The 22,541-nt window shown below is 37.9% G+C and overlaps 1 protein-coding gene across 2 annotated transcripts in view; it reads right to left on the bottom strand.

The window, feature by feature from the left end:
• The window catches only part of APOO (apolipoprotein O), a 29,012-nt gene extending 6,477 nt beyond the window's left edge, over positions 1-22,535 (bottom strand). Inside the window, exons 1-7 of one of the 2 annotated variants that reach the window (XM_017728419.1) lie at positions 20,483-22,535; positions 18,566-18,673; positions 16,115-16,234; positions 13,426-13,480; positions 12,283-12,378; positions 10,709-10,800; positions 5,552-5,659 (exon numbers count right to left, since the gene is read on the bottom strand). In XM_017728419.1, the coding sequence (XP_017583908.1) occupies positions 5,552-5,659; positions 10,709-10,800; positions 12,283-12,378; positions 13,426-13,480; positions 16,115-16,234; positions 18,566-18,673; positions 20,483-20,485 (582 nt within the window). In that variant the 5' untranslated portion in view covers positions 20,486-22,535. The remainder of the gene's footprint in view (positions 1-5,551; positions 5,660-10,708; positions 10,801-12,282; positions 12,379-13,425; positions 13,481-16,114; positions 16,235-18,565; positions 18,674-20,482) is intronic. The other variant, XM_008629294.2, reaches the window with a different exon arrangement.
• Between the last annotated feature and the right edge of the window lie 6 nt (positions 22,536-22,541).

Genomic DNA, 22,541 nt, shown 5'->3' with positions numbered 1-22,541 from the left:
TGAGAGAGTTGGGATTGCTCAGCCTGGAAAAGAGATGGCTTTGGGAAAACCTCTAGCAGCTTTCCAGTACCTACATGGGGCTACAAGAAAGCTGGAGAGGGACTTTTCACAGGAACAGGTAGGAATAGGACATGGGGGAATGGTTTTAAACTGAAAGAGGGCAGGTTTATTAGATATTGGGAAGACATTCTTTGCTGTGAGGGTGGTGAGGCACTGGCACAGGTTGCCCAGAGAAGTTGCTGACGCCCCATCCCTGGAAGTGTTCAAGGACAGGCTGGATGGAGCTCTGAGCAACCTGGTCCAGTGGAAGCTGTTTCTGCAGGGGGTTGGAACGACGTGATCTTTAAGACCCCTTCCATCCCAAACCATTCTATGATTCTGCTAATGCAATGGAAATGCTAAATGTGATGGAAAATGTAACAAAAGAAGCCAGAAGATACTGGAAAACATTTCAAAGCATGGGTCAAATTTATACATTACCAATTAAACTCAATAAAGCACCAAGTCTGTGTGATCCTGCATATGCTGTGCCAGAGATATGGACTCAATATATCAAGATTCAATTATGAAGATACTTCTTAAATGTCTTATTCAAAAAATGCCTAGCAAGACCTTTATAAGGTAATTATTTCTTTCAAAAACCCATTTTGTTTTGATTACTACCCTGGATATTTCATAGTAGAGGAAATCACATCCACAAACCACACCCATTTCAAAATAATGATCTACTCTGTAATTTGCCTGTACAGGAACTTTTAAGTTATGACATTTTACTAAAATTTACAATGAATAATCTGACTAATGATGCCTCATCTCAAGAGTTTACTCAATCCCGAACAAGTGAACTAAAAATAAGCTCCTCACAGAGAAGTCTGTGTTTTTCCAGTTTCTTGTTTTAACTCGTAAAAAGCAATTATTGTCTAGGTAAGCTTTTTTTTTTTTAGTGTCTTGAAAGAGGAAAACAACCCAAAGCAACACACATACACACAAGAAAACAGGGGTCTTGCTAAATTCCTTTGTTTCTATGAGCTCAGGAGATCTCATCCCAGGGCTTGCCTTCAGTAGAACTACTAAGCCTGAGTTATTTAATTCAAGCCAATCCACTATCATTCCTCACACAGTCATTTGCTGAATTAGCAATTAAGAAGTTTTTAACTCCATCCACTGTGTAAGTAGTGAGTCTAAGTGACACTGCTCAAGTGGTAATGTGACTTTGCCAGAAAAGGACTTCCTGTGGCACAGGCACATAATTTTACAAGAAAGTGCCAAAATCCTCTAGCACACCCAAAACCAGGTCAGAAGCAAAAAATGTGTTTAGATCAATGACTCAGAAGACAAACTTCCTCTGTGCCAGGGTACCCTCTCATGATCAGAAGCAGGCACATATTCAAGACAGTCTTTCTACTTTCTGGCTCAACACAACCACTCCGTAACAAATCTGGGTGGCCAGAGTTCACACATCAGAGCTCTATCCCACAGCACAAGAGGAAATATTTTGCATTCTTGTGTTTCTGTTTCAAGTGAAAGGTAACTGATAAGAAATCTCCGTAATACATTCATTATAAACTGTTCAATACATTGGGATTCTTTGGGATTAAAAAAAAAAAATCATTATTTGGAACAAAAAATAACACTAAGGGGACTGTACACTTTCAGTATATGAGTGCTTAAAAAACACCCCAACTTAGCTCACACAGTATCTCACACAGATACATTGAGACATAAACTTTAAACAACAAACTTTACAGAAAACCCACCATGATTACTCTGAAGATTTTCCTACCGTACAAAGAAAAACACCCCAAAGCAAACTAGCTAAACGTGAAACCCCCAAATGTGTAGTGCCTTCTGCCCTTACGTTACAGCCAAGCCAGGTGCAGAAGTTGTTATCTCAGAAGTCTTGCAGATGGTCAGACCCTTTTACACTAATCTTAGAAATTTTAACTTCAAAAGTACCTAAGATAGGTATATATCTTTTATGCTTACGGAAACTCTTGAAAGGAAAAGTTTGGCTACCAGAAAAAAAACAGCAGCTGCAAAAGAAAAACAAAGGCTCACCTGGGCTCAAAGATTAATAATTTACCTTCTGTCCTCTTTTGTTTGCAATGTATTGCTTGGAATAAAGAGAACATCACTGCCTTACTTTATTCATCCTCCCCCAGTCAATCAGTAACAACTTCTTCTTTAAGTTGACCTTGAACTTAACTCTCACAAAAATATGAAGTACTTCAAAAATGTTGCTCTAAGCTGCCCTTAGAGAGACCAACTTTTTGCAGAGTAGATTCCTTCTGTCTGTCCCACCTCTAAAACATCTAAATTCCCACTGCCCATACTAAGGATCCATTCCCAAAGAAGTAATATTTCTTACAAGTTTCATACTGTTACTCTTCTTACTACCAAACAACAAAAGGAGGGGATGACAGGAAACAGCATTTTTTGCCAGAAGTAGATGTTTGTCTTTTAGTTCAGATGACCAAGCTTTTGCCTGCCTGTTCAGAAGCTACCAAAGCCAAGCCTGACACACATTTTCTGTAGAAAGAAGCTCTCTCAGCTGCTTATGTTGTGTTTTAAAAGATGACCAAAACACAAGTGACTTAAAAACTCTCTTAAAACACAATTTAAGGTTTGTTATGGTCACAATCTGTGATGCTGATGGGAAGGCTCCCCAGTCAAAACACTGACACCACAATTTTCAACAGAGCTTTCAGGTGAAGAAGGTTCTGGTCCACAGTTTCCTCGACACTTGTTCTGAGCAAGTACAGGAAATCAGCCAAAGCTGAGCCCTCTTTGCACCTGGAGACATTCTATAACCAGCTAGGACTTAATAAAATACCCAGAGATAGCCATAGAGGTAGATTTTAAATATTTATATATTTTGCATGTGTAATAAAAACATGTGGGTTTAAAAATTGTACGTATTATATATTAGTATTGCTAAGTCACTGGTGATGTCCATCAGCACACTAGACAGGAATGAAAACCAAGTAATATGCTGTAGAAGTTTCTCTCAGGCTCTGAAGCGGAGAGGGAAATTAAGTTTTCTGCAAGTGGGAAAGAGCAAACACAACAAGAAAGGAACAAGGGCTGAAAGAAGGATATATTTAGAGCTGCAGTGCTGTTCTGGTTTTACACAATTTGGCCACTTCACTAAAAACAAGGGTGGCCAATTCAGTGTTGCTGGAAGACAGAGAATCCAAAATTGTTAAAAATACAGCAGAAGTCTTTGAATGGTATAGAGACAAGACAAAGTGAGAACTAAGTCAAGAAAATAGTTTCTCTATGTGCTTTGGTTTTAGCAGAAGGATTTTATCCCGACATCCTGAAGAGCTGCATCCTTCAACAGCATATTAAAAACATTTATCTGACTGACTTGCTGTATGGAGGGGCTGCAGCCACAGTGTTTTAAAATGTAGGCACAGAAAGTCCCAGAATTCATCCTTCTTGGCAGAACTCAGAATTCAGTTGGTATGACCTCAATTTGGCACAGGTTTTTGTTTCATAAAACCTTCAGAAAATTAACATACCACATTTATTTTAATGACATATTGCTGCACAAACATGAAGTTATGCACAGCTGTGGTACCTATGACTATCAGACAAATTATGAGCAATGTAACAAATTAACAGAAGCCAAGAAGAGCCGCCCATTATAATTCTTGACTATTTGCAAGAATCCTTTGTTTAGCAACAGGAAAATGCTGGAGTAAATGTCACAAAAACAAAATAACGTCTTTTGCTCTGGCATAGTTTCATGAAATGGGTTACATCTGCTGCAACAACAACTCAAGAGTAACATTTAGACCTGTCTTCACTATTTCAGGAATCTAGCTGCCTAGGACAACAATAAGAAGTATGTATACAAAAGCAACCAAATTCTTTCACAAGGTTATCAAATTAAAACAGAAGTCACAGAATCTATCCTAGAATGCTTTGCCAATTTTAGTATATGATAGTTAAAAGCATTTTCTTCCATGCCACTTTTGTATCAGTAAAAACCTCCAATAAAAAATGGAACTTAAACAGAAATTCTTTTGCTTGAAAAGTCGATATGATTTGCTGATAATCCATATGATTATTTTCATAGGAAACAAACCTGAAACAAATCCAAAACAAACCCACCCTTACCCACCCGAATTCTCAACGATGTATTTTATATGGTTTCACCAACCCAGGCCCAAGGAAGCTTCAGAGCAACCTTCTTCCATTACAAACACTTCTCAGTCCCCATTCTAGACAAAAGCATGTGAGCTGCTGTTCAGCTTCTCTGCACACCAGGGAGACAGCACCCTCTCTTTAGGAACTTCAGAGGACAAAGCACCAGTAAGGCTGTTTGCCTCAGAGGTAAGAAATCCGTGAACACGGGAAGTGCAGGCAGTTTCATCAAGTGATCAAGTCCTCTTTCTTCATTTGAGTCACAGGGTTTTTGTATCTTGTCTAATCCACCAAGTTACACAGCAACAGTTCACACTGACAGTATCTGAACAATGAGATGAACTTTAGGAGGACACCAATCAAGGGGCATTTTGCTCCTTTGTGCAAGTAACATGTTTTGGCAACTAAGGGGTGTGATTTAAAGATTCTGCAAGGAGGAAGAGAAAGAAGTGTGTTTGCTTAGTCGTCTCTGCAATTCTGCACGGTGTTTGTTTTTCTGCTGAGGTAGCAAGTGCTTGAATAAGCCTTATAATAAGATGAAAGTGTCAAAAGTTTTTGTCTTCCAATAACAACCACATGTTTCCTTTTGAAAGCCTGGGACACAATAATACTAAAAGTTCAGCTATTTTTTACTAATGCTGTCAGTTTGTCTTTCTGAAATATTTTAACATTGCCTTTTTTTCTGAGTTTCTTTTTGACAGCCTAGGTTTTAGGAAAGGTACAGAATGATTAACTAACCTTTGTTTATTCAAGTTCATTTACTGAAGTGCCTTGGGCCAACACAAGATGAGTATCCACAGATGAAAGTCTCCACTCTCAGAAGACTCAGTAACTGCCAGGACATGTGAGCATTTCTTCAACCCAGCTTGTTTGGAATGAGTCCTACACCCAGCCCTACCTAGGGAACTCGGTCCCATCCCTGCAGTCTATTCAAGTGCAACTGTATCTCCAAAACATCTCTCTACCAGTCACAGCGAGTTTAGAAGTGAATTTAAAACCACAGAAGCTTTACATTACAGACTTGAACTTTCATTTCATTAAGCAGCAGCTTAAAAAAATACCTAAAAACCTTACAGGCTTTCCCTGGCACACATTTAATCAACTTGCTCAGTTCTCCAGTCTCTCATACTATGCTTCACTAAGCCATCTACACATATTTCCTAGAAATCTGTTTGCTTATCTGTATCAGATTATACTAAAGGAAACTTCCAAACAGCATTTCTGAAAGTTTAAGTTGAAATAAGCCTAATGTTTTCCAACAGCTTAAAAAGACAGAATGAAAAATTTCTCTTCAGAAATAAAGGCCAAGTCACAGTGGAACAAAACCACTGCTGTTTGTAAATTTTTTGACTGAAGAGGCAGTGGTAAATTCAAAAATCAAGTTCCTCAGACTTCTTACCTTATCACCTTTTTCCCCAGATTTCTTCTTTTTAGGATTATCCTTCCAAAGAGATTCTACAGCAATATATCCTTGAAGACTCCAGTCATACAGCTGTGTGCCAGCAACCTTTGAAACAAAAGTTTTTTGAAAGCATGAGTGTAATAATCTGGGGAATATTGCCTTGCTTCTTATTTAAGTGGAAAAAGTCTCAAAACACAAGATGTTTAACTCTTCCTGTTCAAGCTCAGGATGTACAGCATTAATAAACATCTTGGGAAAAAAAGGTCACATGAGGAATAAGAAAAAATAATGTGCTAAAAACTATATGAAGACTACCTGAGAATATATCTGTACAAACAGGAGGGGAATGATGCTGCGTGGAAACAATCCTGGTTTTCTTAGTATTTGACATTCAACATAATTAACATAAGCAAAGTATTTCTTAATTTAACCATATCCATTTCAAAGACCAAAAAAACCCTACTTAAGTTTGTCCCTATTTTGCAATTTTAATTTTCTTCTTATTTGTTTTTTTAGAACTTGCTGATAGATGGCTGTAGTGAATAACCAGCTGTCAACTCCCAAAACAGAACATAGCTAGGAAAGACTGTATTTGGTATATTACACCAACAGCTATTTTATTACAGGAAAAGGCCTTAAGTCTAATAAAACAGTATCCCTTGTCCCTTATGTGAAATAGAACTGTTATATCTATATATCTATATATCTATAACCCTTTAAAACTAAAGAGTGTTAGGTTTTTATAGCAGGGCTCAGGTCTATACTCACTTTCATATCACTATCAGTTTCTATATGAAGAACAGCAAAATGGACAATCTGTCCAACTAAACAGCTATTAAACTAAAAAAAAATATGAAATCAAGCACTAAGAAGGTATTTCCCTATCTTCTACAGCAGGCAAAGCTGGAAAACCCAAACTCTGACAACAGGGCAAGCGTAAATGTTTCTGAAACAGTTTTCTGATGTTTCTGAAAAAGTTTCTGAATTACATTTTTAAGTTTCTTCCAGTCTCCATCAATTCACTGTTCAGAGATTTTCTGAGCCAGAGGTGATTTTTATGAGTGCAAAAAGGCCCAAGGAAATTCCCTTCTATGAACTTTTGGCACGGGGTTCAAGGGGAAGTGCAAATTTTTAGCATCCTTGTGCCAAGTGGTTCTAGTGCTGGGTACACATGGTGTGAAGAGCCACTTCCCCTTGTTTGTCTGATTTGTAATCAGCAAGACTGATTACACCAGTTATTACACAATGGTACAAGGATGTGCTTCTGGGCAGATACCATGTGCTTGCTACCTTACAAAAGAGGCTATTGAATAAACAGAATTAATAGAAAACAAACCCAAATCAGCAACTACACTTCCAAGTCACAACTAAATCCAAAACATAGGCTGTCTTAAATACAAAGTAGCCTTTTTGTCACCATATCTGACCAATTACTTTGGTTTAAACAAGTCCATTGGATGCACTGAGTTTTCTCTATAGGCGAAAGTGAAAAGGGTCATCAGAAAAAAGCACAGCAAGTGAACCAGTTAAATCTCCAAAACTGGCCAATTTAAATTTTACAGGTATAGAGAGCTATTTTGTTTTTCAGTATCAGGAGGGTTCATTCTCAAGCACTTCAACAAAGTAGCGGGTTCATCTGAAAAGATGGTGATTGCTTGTGCAAACAGTACAAACCTACCAGGACTGAAGAATAATCACAATAAACAAAGTGCTGGTTTTGTCTGCAATGTTACTGAAGAGACAGCTACCAATATAAAATGAGAAAAACAACTTTCCATAAGCTATTTTATTCTTTCTGCTTAAAAACACTCCATTAAAATATTTAAAAGCACACTAAAGGCCTAGCAGTACAAACTTAAAAATGTTCTTATTTTAGGAGTCATAGGACCAAGTGATGTAAGAATTGCATTAAATGAGAAATTGGTCATTGATGTCACTGGATTAAGCAGCTACATCACAAGGTACAGCAACCCTGACAGTTTAGTCTTCCAAAACCAACCAATGTTTCACCAGTGCACAAACCTCCCAAGACCCAGGACTCACAGATACTTTCACAGTTGGAAAATACAGTTCTAGGCAGACTGGAAGGGCAAGATACAAGGTCAACATGCTAGAATACCATCACTGTTGAATGCAGCACTGTAAGGAGGTTTGTATGCTAAGTTTGAACAAACAAGTTCAAAAGTCAGATCGCGTGGTTTCAGATTCAGTGGGATTCTGAAAGTTCGGGGTGACCATGGGCCACCAACACCCATACTGGGCACTACTGGGGTAGCACCAGGGGTCTCCAAGGCCCAATGTGCATGGAGAAGAGCTTCCATATTTTAATCCCACATAGCACCATAAGCACGCATTACTGACTATACTGGATGTTGCACACAATTACACACATACAGAATTTTAGTTAGCAATTCTTTATCTACATTTCATGCTGGGTAACTAAACTGAGAATCCACTGGTTTTTCTACATTTACACTGTTAACAAAGCAGTCAAAGTGCCATTTCACGAGCATTCGGCAGCAAACATGGATCAAGTGACCACAGCTCCTGCTTTTCAACTCACAGTTCCTGGAATCATGTCCTGCTCTCAGCTGTGCCAGTGCAGCTGTTTATGCCTTATAGACTGATCTAAGCAAAGGACAAGGTACATGTTCAAAAGACATAGAAATAATGTGGTCTGCTGTCAAAGAAACAAAACTTGCTTTTGGGAAGCTTTTATTTCTTTCAAGAATGAAAGCATAACACACAGTACTTTAGTAAATTTGAAAGGTTCTAATAACAAATGACAAAATTTAATTCTCATGATAGAGTGGTTTAAGTAACTACATAATGGAAAGTTCTTTCCAGATGGAAGATAAGCCACAGTAAATACAAAGTATTTTGAATATATTATGATTATCTGGAAAGCAATACCATTTCAAAACACTAAGTAGGGTTCCACCAGAATAAAATAAACTTTAGCATTAAATTCAGTTCCCTTACCACATACACAGTCTGACCTTTTGTTCGAAGTTATTAAAAGTAAAGTCATACTGGCAGTAAGGAAATAAATCCCTTACAAATTTGTGATTCATTAGAATGATTACTAAAGCAGGGAAAAAAAAATAACAGTCTATGCATTTCTTCCATCTTCAGTTAGACGATTAGTGTCTCAAAACTGTTACCAATGATGAACTCTGCTGCCACAACTCCACTTAGGAATTCATACAGCTTAATTAAAGAAAAATTTTTACTTCCAGAGAATTAAGTGTTGGACCTCAACTACAAATACATTTTTCCATGTTTATTTCCAACTCTCCATTGGAAAGTCTTAAATAAAAGTGGGAAGGAAACAAAACACTCCTAAACTAAAAAAAAAATAAACAACACAAGACCCAATGAAGGGAATTATACAACTGTAAAAGAAAAAGCAGTGATGAAGTACTTAAGTGTGGAAGAAAAATAAAAGAACATAATATAGAAAATAAAATAACTAATTAAAATTTATGTTCCAGAATATTTTCTATATTGTTTTATTAACTTGGCAAGTGAGCTTTGTACTGCAGACATTCCTTTCTAGGTTTACAGACATTTTTTGAAAGGCTTATGAAACATTTAAAAATAATTAATAGAGAGGAAGATGTTTCCAATTTCAGATTAAAGCCTAAAAATTATGGATGGTAAGATATAATATGCTTAAAACTTCGCTTTTTTAAGAAAAGAAAAGCACAAGATAGATTAGAGGAACCAAAACAGTATCTAGGATATTACTCTCCCCACAGAAGTTTCCAAATTCATACGTCTACTGTCCAGACCAAGTCAACAAAGCTAAACCTATTCCAATCTCCTATCAGATTTTTCATTACAGTCAAACTAAGAACTGTGAATTAATCAAAGAGCAATCATGCACTTCAAAGTTCTCATAAAATAAACTAAGTATTGTGAAGCTGTTAGCAGCAAATCCATAGTTAAGCCTGAACTGAGCTTCTTTAAAAACAGTAACATCAGTTTGAACAGTGTTCAATCACTTCCCACTTCACTGTTCAGAAGGCAAGCAGAATTTTAATACAGTTTCCAACAGAAATGTCTACGCTTCTTAAATTTTGATGGGTTTTTTTCCTGCCACTTGCATAATTTTCACTCTCTGAGAATAAGCCAACAGAATTATCTGTATTTAGAGCATCTGAATCCTGGAAGCACTAAAAAAAGATTCCATCAAAGATCAGAGTACCACCACACTGGCAGAGTTCAAACTCAGCAGTTTTGACTCTCCCTAAGTCAATGACCTTTCAGTTTTTAAAGAACATCATATGTTCTTGAGAATATCATATTACCATTCTGACATCTCAGAGTTATTAGCAAGTGCCCAACAACTAGATAGCAAATTTACCAAAGGCTGAAACATAAAGAATTTCTGAAAGATACAAGTATGTGCACTGTGAGTGGTTAAAAGCTGGATTTGAAACACAGTGTGGTGGAGAACTGAGGAATCTGCCAGTACCACTAAGTGTGGAGAGCAAGGCACATGACCTAACATCAGCAGGGGCTGTAAGCAATTCTGTGGTCTCTTCAGTTCTTGCTCTCACAGGAAACTCTCTTAAGCAACTGCAAGTTAACGTGTTTCTTTGTGCCTGGAACAACAAATCCAGGAACAGGGAAGGCATCCAGTAAGTTTGCAGCAGAATTCTTATCCCATTCCAGAATATGCATGCTATCTTTCTTAAAACCCTAACCAAAAAAAGGCAGAAAATGTCAATAACATTTATCTCAAAATGTTATGATGACTTCTCTATAGAACTCTTTTCTTTTTTATTTCAAACACTGTTTTCATTTGCTCACAAGATATTTCAGGCTTCCTTAGTATTGTAAGTAAACACACAAACCATACTCACTTAGCATATTTATGTTAATTTAGTGTTACATGAGGTTAGAGATTCTGAAAGGAAATGACATTCCTCTAACTGAAGACACTACTGCAGATGTTAAAAAAAAGTCATTGAAAGGAACATGTCCGATTGTCTTTCAGCCCAGACTGCATCTGCTTTGACAAAATAACTGAAATGTTGTTAATTGCCACTGACATGGCTTTTAAACATGGATGACCAGTTAATTTGAAGCTAGGAGGCAACAATCAAAGTAAAAGAGACTTCTCCAAAGAAAGGTATCATCACTAACCTTCGCAATAGCAACTGCTTGCTGAGGGTAATACAGGGAGGTACCGATACCCATGAGAGCTGCAGGATACACTAACTTCTTTATTTTTGATCCTGTTTTGTAACAAAAAATCAACAAACACAAACCATTGTTAACCAAGACAGCTGAATGGCCCCAACATTTTATTTATATACAATTCTCTTAAATACAGTTTAGTGTATTTTCTCTTCCATCCTACCAGTTTCTTAAGAAACATAATCACTCTGATCAGTAGAGGCCTCCCTAATAGTTTGCTAAACATTGTAAGCTTCACTAAGATCATATCTTAGATTCACTGTGCACATATAATCCTTTGGGCATAAACTGCTGACCGAGTCTGGGACTAGGCCTGGACACAGCTTCACCTGAGCTCCTCGGAGTAGGAGTCTAGAAAGGAAGGAGGTTGTCTCTGAACCCTGTGACTCAACGATCCTCCCCAGACAGGTCTGTCTGACCTGTCCTCTATGCACTAACTGATCAGGTGAACCTTGCTGTCAAATCTTTTTACATCATTGCTTTGTATCAATAAGCACATTGCTGCTCTCTCTTACAAGTGAAGTGCATGACTCCATTTGCAACACAAGGTTAAAACTAATTATCTCCAATGGCATTTTAAACCAAGCTGGATGACTGCACAATATTCACATGATTAAACTTTGAATACTGTATTCTCTCCTTAGTGAGCAGCTGTCATTTAGGAAAAAAATAAAGTACTACTTTCACCAGCTTCACAGGAAAATTAAGTATTTTGAGGTGCACTTCTAATTTCTATACAGCCAAGCACACTCTTCCAGTTTGTTCAACACATTCAGGCCCCACAAAGGTTTATTTTTGTCCAAACCATCTCCTCACTGGTATTTAAATTCTACAGCTTTAAAGTTCTGTTACCTACATTTCACTGCATTAAGAATATCTCAACGTAAGCACAAAATAATTTTTCACACTTAACATTTCTTAAACTAACGCTTCTTTTTAGGAAAGCATGAACATTTCTTCAACAAGGGTGATGAAATTAACTGTATCACTTTTCTGTAGTGCAAAATGTACAGGTATTTATAGTACACCCAGAGTTCACAAGTCTATTTGCTGAATCACCATCTGCAGCAGTTCTGTGCCTGGACACATAATACTTAGAAGAAACTCAAATATACACCTAATTGGACAAACATCATAGTTCAGGAACATCTGTATTTTACCATAATTCACTCCCCTGTTGTTTTCTACAGGGCCATATGTGATCAAGAACTTCAAAAATTAAAAATATTTTTAGGCTAAAAAGTACCAAACCAGTCCTTCCCCATTTTTGTTATACTAAGCTACAACAGGGAAATACAGAAGACTAGATTCTAGTAACAAATACAGCAGGGATAAACCAATAATTGTTGGTTATTAAACACCTTTTCCATGAAGTTTCTTTATAATTGAAGCAACATTGTAGAAACATGCTTGTACAGTTTAGTCAGATCTCATTGTCACAATTAAAAATTAGTACCCTAAAACCCACAAATAAATTACCCAAAATCGTAACATAACCAGTTCAAATGGTTCTCACTTACCTCTAGCAAGAAACAATCCAATAATTCCAGCAAAACTTATCACACCAAGTCTTGGATAAAATCCAGCAGGGGGTTTTTGGAGAAATTCATAGCCCTCTGAAAAGAAGCCAGAACAAAGTGCTTTAATGTAATGTGAAAGTGTTTTTGTGATAAGGAATCATCAATACACGCTGGCAATTGTTACAAAACACAAAGAGTTATCAAAACACATTTAATTATCATGCCCATTTTAGATATGCTGGCAAAAAATTCAAAGCCTTTGAGATCTTCTCTAGTGACACATGAATGAAACTGAGCATTGTATTGTATTTATCAATTTTCATAGGAGCTTTGTCTTTGCTCCTGGGCCATCTGTTTTGTTTTCCTCTTTTGCATCTCAATCATGTCTTTTTCAAATTAAATGATAAAAACCTTCACAAAACGGCATTTTACAGTTACATGTTAACAAGAATTAGTTTCAGGAAAGTATTGTACAAAAACCACATCACAGAACAATGGAAAGACGCAGCAAAAACAAAGTGCACTTGAAGATGGGAGTCTGGTGGGGGGAACGGAAACTATGGAAAATCTTCCATGCAAACGAATTCAAAGGACTGAAACCACTAAGTTTAAAGAAAAGAGGTGCAGTATCTGAAATGTGCTCTACATAGCATCCATGCTCAGTCCTGGTAAGCATAAGTATGAAAGGATGCTCACAAAAACAAATTAAGATCTATGGAAGAAAACCAAAATGACAAGGATAAACATTACAAACAAAAGACCTAATGCTAGCAACAAGTAATATACTTTACAGTAGGTTTCAGCTACTAAGCTGGGTCAAGCAAATACTGCTACAGGCTGAGTCAAGCAAATACAGCTGGCTGGGAATAAATTGTGAGGGTTTTTCCCCTTCTTTTCCTGCATAACTAATTTTTAGTGACATTGATAAACATAAATGCTGGTCTCTAGTTTTAATTGTTTACAAATGTAGTGTCATAAGTGACCCACAAAGGAAATTCAAACAGAAACACAGTGGAAATAAAGTAGTTTTAAATGCATTAGAAATTATACATACAGTGATGCTTAATGGAATTCCCTTTAAACTAAAGACATAGCATAGTCCTGCATTTTAAATTGCTAGTGAAGAAAACTAAGCTGATTTACCTCTACCATGCTCAACAGCTTTTTCTAATTTGGGCATAGCTTTGGCATAAAGATCCTAAAAAAAAAAAGAGAACAAGGGTAAATAGATACCAAGTAACTAAAATATTACCTATAGACTGTAACTGACCTGACAAAGAAAGGAGACAAAAAAAAAACACTAAAGAAAAAAATGATGGGTCCCTAAAATAACTTACTTTTATTCCCACTTCCGCCCTTCACTTACAGGGCTATGCTTGCTCAACATTACATTTAGCATAACTTACAGATTTTTCTCAAAGCAGTCTTTGGAAAAGATGAAATATAATACTTCAAAGCACAGATGTCAATCTCAGTATTTTATTGAGATCAGGCAGCTGCAACTCAGAATTATCTCAGGTTTCTCAGTGTATGTAGGTATTGCAAAAATACTTGAGGTATGCAAAGAAAAGAAGTATAATATTGCAATAAACTACTTCTTCACACTTCACAGGGGTATGTGACTCATTCTGCAAGGTGATAAATTCCACTTTCCAGAAGACTGTCTTAGGCTAACAAGACTGCATTTTGAAGTGACTTGGAAAATGAGATGTCCATAGATGTCCAAAGTAAATCAAAGACACTGCATAAACCCCACAGACTAGTTCCCCGTTTTTTTCAGACTGAAAATATTCAGGAAGAATTCACATTGCCTTTTATCAAAACAGAAGAGAAAATCTCAATAAAAAGAACTCTGCTGATTGTTATTTATGCTAATAATCCTACAGAGACACAGTGTAAGGCTGACTAAAAATTAGGGAACAAATTCATACACATATATGCCCAAAGCTAACGCAGAGAATAGTCTTGCAATTCCACCTGAACTGCATCTGGATGGGGATAATATCTTTAGAACTTTCATCTCCTCACTGGCAAGAGTGATATAAAAAAACCTCATTTGTCATGAGACTGAAAAAGTGTTAACATGTGACACACAGCATAACTCTAAATGGCTACTGGTCTTACGAAAAGCCAATTTAAGACAAACTTGCTCTAAAGACGCCAGAGACTAAGTCTGATCTTCTGTCACAGCTGAAACACAACTGGCCCATTTCTACATGAGGTTTTGAGCTGCATTTCCACTATAGTTAACTAATTTTGAAAAAGTAAAATGGATATACAAACACAACCAATTTTATTCTCATTGTCCTGGGTTATTTTTGATTTTAAAGACAACTAAGACACACCTAAATATTACTTTCTTCAACACAGCAAGGATGGGAAGGGGGTGCAAAATCAAAGCTACCTCCGACTACAGTTAGGCAAGTAAGGTTGCCCCAAACCCATGAAGTTTACGTGCCCACTTCATAAAATGAGTCAGTAAACCACTGCCAGCAAATGGCTTGTTGTGTGTGAGCAGAAGAGCACATCTGATGTCAATGATCACCAGACAGACAAAAAAAATAAAACAAACAGGATTACAACAGGTTAGCAAGACATAAAGCAAGGTTAAAGGCTTATCTTTAGTTAGTCCTAGTGGGAACTAACCTCCTCTCCAATTTCGTTCCCCAGTTAGGGTTACACAGACAACCAATCAAAACCCATGTGTTCAGGAGGCCAGAGCTCTGACTATCCTGCAGAAAGCCCCCTTTCCTTTTTCAAACTGCAGCCAGTGCTCCTGCTGGTGGCACTTCAGAAGCATTAGATTGAGTAACTCTGCAAAAATGTTTCAATCCTATTAAAGGTACCACCAAAGAGAATTTCCAGGCAGAAAGGACACTCTGATCTGCACAGCTTGGCTTTCAATGGAGAGCTGGGCAAACAGCTTGCACCTTAAGGGGATTCATAACAGCCAGAGAGAAAAGCAGCAACTCGACTTAAGTTGCCAAGAGGCAACCACAGGGCAAGGATGCCCTTGCTTCAAAAGTAACACTCAACATTTCCTGAGCAGGAAAAAGCAAGAAAGCCATCCTGGGGCTTTGCAATCTAATACTAACAATTTAGGCCTTGACTACAAAAATCTTGGTTTTCCTCTCTGCTACAGAGACTGTTTTTGTATTTAATGACTATTTACTCTAAACATACTACCTAATGATATGAGAAGGTTTTGGGGCTAGGTCTGGGGATTAGGTTTACCACTGCTTAGTGGTATGGGATTTTCTCTCTTCCAGAGAGCTGCATTCCTTCCCTCAACATTCCAGTTCAGCAAACACTGATTTATTTTTTGCTAAGTTGTGTTTTGTCACAGTTGCAGTGAGGGCAACTTGGTTTTGCTGCTCCAAAACACACTGCTTGATAATTTAAGGCCTCCTTGAGCATGAAAACTGCAAATACCACTATCCTATCTTCCTCAGCCACAGAAAAGTGCCAAATTCAGTTACCTCTAGGTATATTTAAGCCTAAAGTTCACTTCAGAAAACAATTCTATGCTTTAGTTAATTTTCTTTTCATTCTTTTGGAAGGTGAACCCCTAAATCCAGGGTTTAGTTCAGCTAGTATAGAGACACAACTGGTTTTGTGTGACAAGAGGGTAAATAAAATATGACCTGAACTGTGGTAAATTTTAAGCAATGCAGAAAACTTTAGGTGATGCAGCATTTTTGAGAAATGCTTTTACAGCTATTAACTTTTATTTTGCTGCTATCTGTTACTTCCAACTCTGAAAAAGCAAACCACAATGCCAGCTGGAGCTTTATCCCCGAACCATCACCAGCTGCAATACAAACCATTATACCTGACACCAGGCTGTATATGGCTCCATAACATGCCGTAAACGGGAAACTCCCTCTTCCAACTCCGTTTTGGGATTCTCCACATATTTAGTCTCACGAGCTGGGGAGGAGTACAGTGACAGCTGTGAATATTAGCAAACAAGATGTTAAAAACAAAGGTGTAATTCTGTAAGTAGGTCTTCAGGGCATGAACAGTCCAAGCAGAGAACACCTAACACTGTGCTTACTACATAAACAATGCATAATAAAAATTCACACAGCTCTGAGACAACCATTATGAGCAAAGTTTAATTATACAGCACATAATTATGATGAAGATGACTTCTAACTGCTATACAATTCATTCATAGCTGCTATATGATCCAAGTCACAAGTTATAAATTAATATTAAACTAGTTTAATAAGAACACACAACATAATTGTGAAAAATGTTTCTCACCTTAATCAGCACTTCTGGTTCCCAGTTAACATACTGAATGTACTAGAAATCACAATCAATCATTTTCTATATTTGCACAAGCCATCATTAAAGAGCCTAAGCAGCTTCTAACAAAGGTAACATCCAATACAAATGTGCCTGTTTGTTACTGAGCAGGAAAATGGTACAACATCCCAACCTTTGGTCATTAACCACATCAGCAACTGACAGCACTAATGGCACCCTGGCACTGAGCAAAGAGGAACTGTAACGAGCAATGGGCACCTGCACATAATAAATGCTAAACCACCCTCTTTAGGGTGGAGAATCACAACATTTACTACAATTACCTAAGCATATTTGAAATTGTATTCCATTAAAAAAAAAAGACCGAAGTCTGTACTGTTGAAGATGAACAGCAAAGTTCAGATCAAAACAAAACATATTAAAATTTCGAGCAGTTTATATACTACACTGATGTTTAGTATAAAAAGCTTATATTTTATACCATATTTATACTCCATTTAGTAGTTTATTATAAACTGATGACTGCAAGTATTGCTGCATTAAAATGTAGCTAGCTAGCCCTCTTCTCATGATCAGCTGGAAAAGAACTGTCTGTCATAATCAAAAAACCTGCTAACCATAACATAACATAAAATTACATAGAATTTCTCCAATAAGTTGATAACTTGCGCAGCTAGATTTCCCATAATACTTTGAAAGACAAGGATTTTCAGCCTCATTTCCCTAGGAAACCTGGTCATCCCTGGCAATCATAGTCACAAGCTGAACTTTGATCCTGTTGGACAACCTAACAGCAATGTCTGGCACAGGGACAGAAGCCTCGGAGATAAGGAAATTCCCATATATTTTATGAAACTAGACAGCTGACACAGTAGAGATCCAAACTAACACCCTGTGAATGGCAAGAAAGGCAGCCAAAACTCCATGGCTTGCACATTCTGCTGTGCTGGAGTTGATGGCAAGCCCATTACTCAGCTCACATGAACTCCACGCTGCTGCCTCACGCCTGACTCAGGCCAGCAGAGGTTGGGCACGCGACAGCCCAGGCTGAGGCTCCCGGGCCAGGGAGGGCCAGGAGCCCACAGCAACTACGGCTCCTCTCACTCTGTACAAGGGAACTGCCCATGCAGACACAGCCAAAACACCTAAGTATGCACAAACACGAGTCTAACTTAATTCTAGTGCTTATGTAACAACACTTCAGCTTGGATTGAAACAACTTTAAACAACTGCACGCTTTCATGGATATAAAGCTGGATTTAGTTATGAACTACTTCTATTAATTTTTTTTTTAATGTTGGAGACTTTTAAAAGCCTGTGCAACAATGCTGGTGAATCTACAGTTTGACAGGGTATTTTAAAGCTCTACTTATAAGCAAGACATCTGTAACATCTTAAAGAAATGAAGATATAGCGGGTATTTATTACCACTACTTATTGTATTTGTTGTTGCTTAGGTCTGAATACTGTGAATAAAGAAAAACTGGTAAAATTCTGTAGGCTACTATAGTGGATTCAAAGTATTGCCAGACAAGAATTTGGATCATAAAAAAGAGAATGTTTTTAGAAATAAAACACTCTGATTTCCTGTTTTAGTGGAGAACATAAATGAATTTTTATTAGAATTTACCAACAGTACTTACAGCAAAAAGTAAGTGGTATTATCTGGATAAAAAGCAAAGAAAATATTCCTGTGGATTTGAAATATACCAATAAGTAAATCTACAAACATGAAAACGTAATTTCTGAATGAAGAATACAAGGCTTTTATGTAGGAAAAAGATCTTACACACAAGCAAGCCTGGCACTATCAAGTGAAGAACATCAAATGTGATGCCCAGGTAAAAGCAAAACTATACAGATGTGTCTGTTGTGGAAAATTGAGAAGCAAATATCAAGGCATGAATACAAAAGGTGACAAGATGTACCTAAATGCTTTCACACATCAAAATAAGTATTTTTCAGAATTCTTTAGATAGAAGAGCACTAAGGCTCTAACCACACTTACCTCCTCAATTTTCAGCAACTCTTTTTTGGAAGTCTTCTCTGAAGAAGCAGCATAAACCTGGATAGAGAGCAAGCCCAGGCTGACAGGGGTGGCCCCCAGCCGAATTACCTGGAAACATTATAGGAAGACAAGTACATCATTATGTGCAAACAAAACAGCAACACGTTTGAACATATCCAGGTAGACAATGTTTATGTCCCTCTACATGGTAAAAAGTGATATATTAAGATGCTTGGAAATTAGGAGAAAGGGCGGTCAGCAGTACACAACCTAATGCTCTCAGGCACCCACATGGTAACATCTAAATGACTCCAGATGGTAGCTGGAAAAGCCTAAGGCTAACAGACACAGTAGAAATAAACACTAATCTAGAAGAAATAAAGGCTAATCTCACCAGTTTTCATCTCACAAAAAAGATCTCATTTTCTCTCATTTGAAATAATTTTTGTATTAACTTCCTCAGTTTAAATAGCAAGATTATATTAATATTTTAATCAACTTCATGAATGCCCATAATACCTCAATTTTTCCATAGTTAGTACCAAGAAGTTCAGTGTTTTACTTCTACTTAATATTTGCATCTACATTTAGGAAAACAATAAGACCTACAGCTATAAATACCAGAACAAAATCAGTACTTTCTAAGAATTTTAGGAATGTCTCCTACTTCTCTGTCAGAAACACCAATTACTAGACTGTTTTTTGAATACTCTAAATTCAATCCAATCACACAATACAACCACCATGAGTAAGGTGGATATAATTCTTCCAATATTCAGGACCTACACTAAATTTTATTTCTTAATGAGAAATTCTGCTTCAACTTAAAAAACAGAAGATAAAAATCTTAGCTGCACAGTAAACCAAGAATGCCAAGAGAGCATTTTCCAGCAAATGCACATCCTTATTAACAGCAAAGTATAACTCCAGAAATGTCAGTGGGAAAGCTTTTAATGTCTCATACTCCTGTTACTGCTCATGGAAACGTGCAGAGTTACAACAGCCTGGTTTTTGCTGGATCAGGTTACAGTACGAGTGGATCTAACACCAAACTGGAGGCGTGTGGCTCCTCTCCAGCACTGGCTCCCAGAAGTCCTGCTGCTCACCTTGCCCTAGCTTTGGTGGCCGGATGCTTCCACTGTGAGGCAATTCACCTTGCCAATTTGGCAAAGGATTAATCCTGAAAGAGAAGTGGAGAGCTTTGTGCGGGATTAGTAAATTGAACCCATCCATGAAACAGCCTGACAAGCACCAGAGGAACTGTGTGGTCCAGGGAAGAAGGGATGAGAAAGGAGAAGGCAGCAAGGCCTTTTCCTTTTCGGAACTAATAGGGTCTGTTGCATTGACCTAGCTGCTTGTGAGACTGAAGCCATGGTCAAACCAGCACGTCCTTCGTGCTGTAACGGCGGTAACTGGCCCAGCCACGGCACAATTGCTCTTTCTGTTTGTTCCAGAACTGTTAGAAAACAGCTTTAAAATTATCCAGACCTCATCAGCTTCTTGTAAGCAGTTGCGCATTTGCAGCTTAAATTTCTTCCACTGCTTTGCAGGTGGAATGTTTATTAAATGTAACCAAGAGACGCCTCCAACTAAAAATTAGATGATATAGTTGTCAAACTTCCTGAAAACGTTCATTTATGCGTAGAAAACAGCACACAAGAACTAGGTCACAGGATTGCTTTTCTGGAAGACATAAGGGATCTGATGGGTCAAAATGTATGGAAAAACTTGCTTACAATGGAAGTTTTTCCTTGTCTGAATTTATGGACTCATTACTAAAGCACTATAAATGAAACACCACAGTGACTGGATCAGCTGTTTCACAGCCAAGGAAAGACAAGGATAATCTTTAATAGTGTTTGCTTAAACACTTTTCACATACTTCCGCTAGCCAGGACAAAAACAAATGCTACTAACCATTAACAGCTGTAGAGTTTATTTCCTCAATCTTTCCTTTTTTCACTGCAAAATTGTTGTGACACTGAAAAGGCAAAAATCTAAATGCATTTTCATTCTGAAATATGTTTTCAAACAGTAAATGGTGCTAAGCGTCACCAGCAGAAACCATAAATCCAAATGCTTTAAATATTTGAGATTTTTATATAAAGACACAAACAGCAGAGCACAACACTGGAAGCACCTTGGTTTCACAAAACAGTATTGGCAATCACAAAACTACTCAGACTGAAAAGGTCAACTGTTTATATTATCAAGATACTGAAGTGCAGACATTTTCCATCAGTTCTACTTCTTAGCAAAATGAAATTAACCACTAAAAGTGCAAGTTGAATCTCTTCTTAAATGTGCTGTTCAAGTCATACTGCAATGGTCCCCTACATCAGCCTTATGGGACAGACAGAACTGCTGCTGAAATACTGCATATTTGTGCAAACAGAGGTATTTATTTGGGAGTATGAAAGATCAACTGCTGCACTTCTTGTTTCCAAAACTCCCTCTAGGACCTCATTTTTGAATTCCATACTAACCATGTATTACTAAAACAACTGGTTTAGTAAACATTTTGACTGATTGAGCTGTGCCTTCAGCCTGCCAGTCTTACAGCCATGCAGCCAGTATCAGAAAAGCAGAGCTGACATTCTTTTCTATTGGCAGTGCTCTGCAGCTATTTTAAGTAAAAAAGATACATTTACTCCTCTCTAGCTGAAGAATTCAAGTTTGTCTTTAGACACCACATAGGAAAAGCTTGACCCTACTTTTGAGAAGGCTGGTACTGGCCCTAATGTATGTAACTGCTTCATTTTTCTCTTCTTTTTCTATTCTTCCTCCTATTTCTCAACCTGAACTATAAAAACATAAAACCAAAATCCAAACTCTTGAACACTCCTGTCCCTGAAGCACAAATACCCTGGACAAAAAAAGGACAAAAAGCCACCTTCCCCTTTGGCTCTCAGAGGCGTAACATCAGGTTGGCCTGCAGCACCTAAATCCTCACTGGCTGTATAAAAAGTACTCATACTATGCATACTGCCTAAATGCATAGGTTCACATATAACCCCTCTAATGACAATTCAGTATCAATTATGGAATTCTCAATGATTCTGAGAACAAAAGAATTCCAGCAGCTGCCACAACATTAAAGCACGAAAAGAAAAAAGTTGTGAAAAGAGCAGAGCAAGTGAAGGCTCAGCACATCAGTACCACAGATTCATAGAATTGTCAGGGTTGGAAGGGACCTCTGGAGATCATCCAGTCGAACCCCACCACCAAGCCAGGGTGACCTGGAGCAGGTGACACAGGAACATGTCCAGGTGGGCTTTGAGTATCCCCAGAGACTCCACGACCTCCCTGGGCAGTCTGTTCCAGTGCTCTGCCATCTCAATGTAAAGTTCTTCCTCATGTTGAGACGCAACTTATGTTTCAGCTATGTATTAGTATTTGGTATACTCAGGATATTGGTATCTAGACATATTATCAATATTTGACACAGAAAGTGGTACCAAGGAAATTGAGTATCGACAATCGAGCAGCACCAGGTTTTTGGTTGTTTTTTTTTTAAAAAGTAGCCGTAACAACTATCTTACTGACACACAGAGCTCGCTTTTAGGCTGATGGGATCTGCGGCTGCTCTTATCAGAGGCAAAGACCTTTGAGACAGCGAGACCCGGACCGCGCTTTTCGCAGGCTTCACGGACAACCTTCACGCACTAAAGGGACACTCCTCAAGCCCGAGTCGACGCTTTCAAGCGACAACTGCACGAACCCAGATTCTACGGTAACACAGCTCCGCGCTGCTGGAAGCAATTTCAAAAGAAGAAGAAGCTGTAAAGAAGGAATGTGATCTGCACGGACGAATCCAAGCTCTGCGGCAACACAGCTGCGCGCGGCTGTATCCCAGGCGCAGTTTAAGCAAGGAATGTTCTCTTTTCATGCAACACGGAGGACACGCGGTTCTGAAGCGCTAAAAGGAGCGATTAAGCAGCTGCAAGGAGAGTGGAACTAAGAGCCTGCGAAGAGC

This window comes from Corvus brachyrhynchos, unplaced genomic scaffold (assembly GCF_000691975.1).
Source record: "Corvus brachyrhynchos isolate BGI_N302 unplaced genomic scaffold, ASM69197v1 scaffold11, whole genome shotgun sequence".
NCBI classification, from domain to species: domain Eukaryota; kingdom Metazoa; phylum Chordata; class Aves; order Passeriformes; family Corvidae; genus Corvus; species Corvus brachyrhynchos.
The sequence above is the reverse complement of the archived record's forward strand: the minus strand, read 5'-3'. Positions and strand labels throughout refer to the sequence as shown.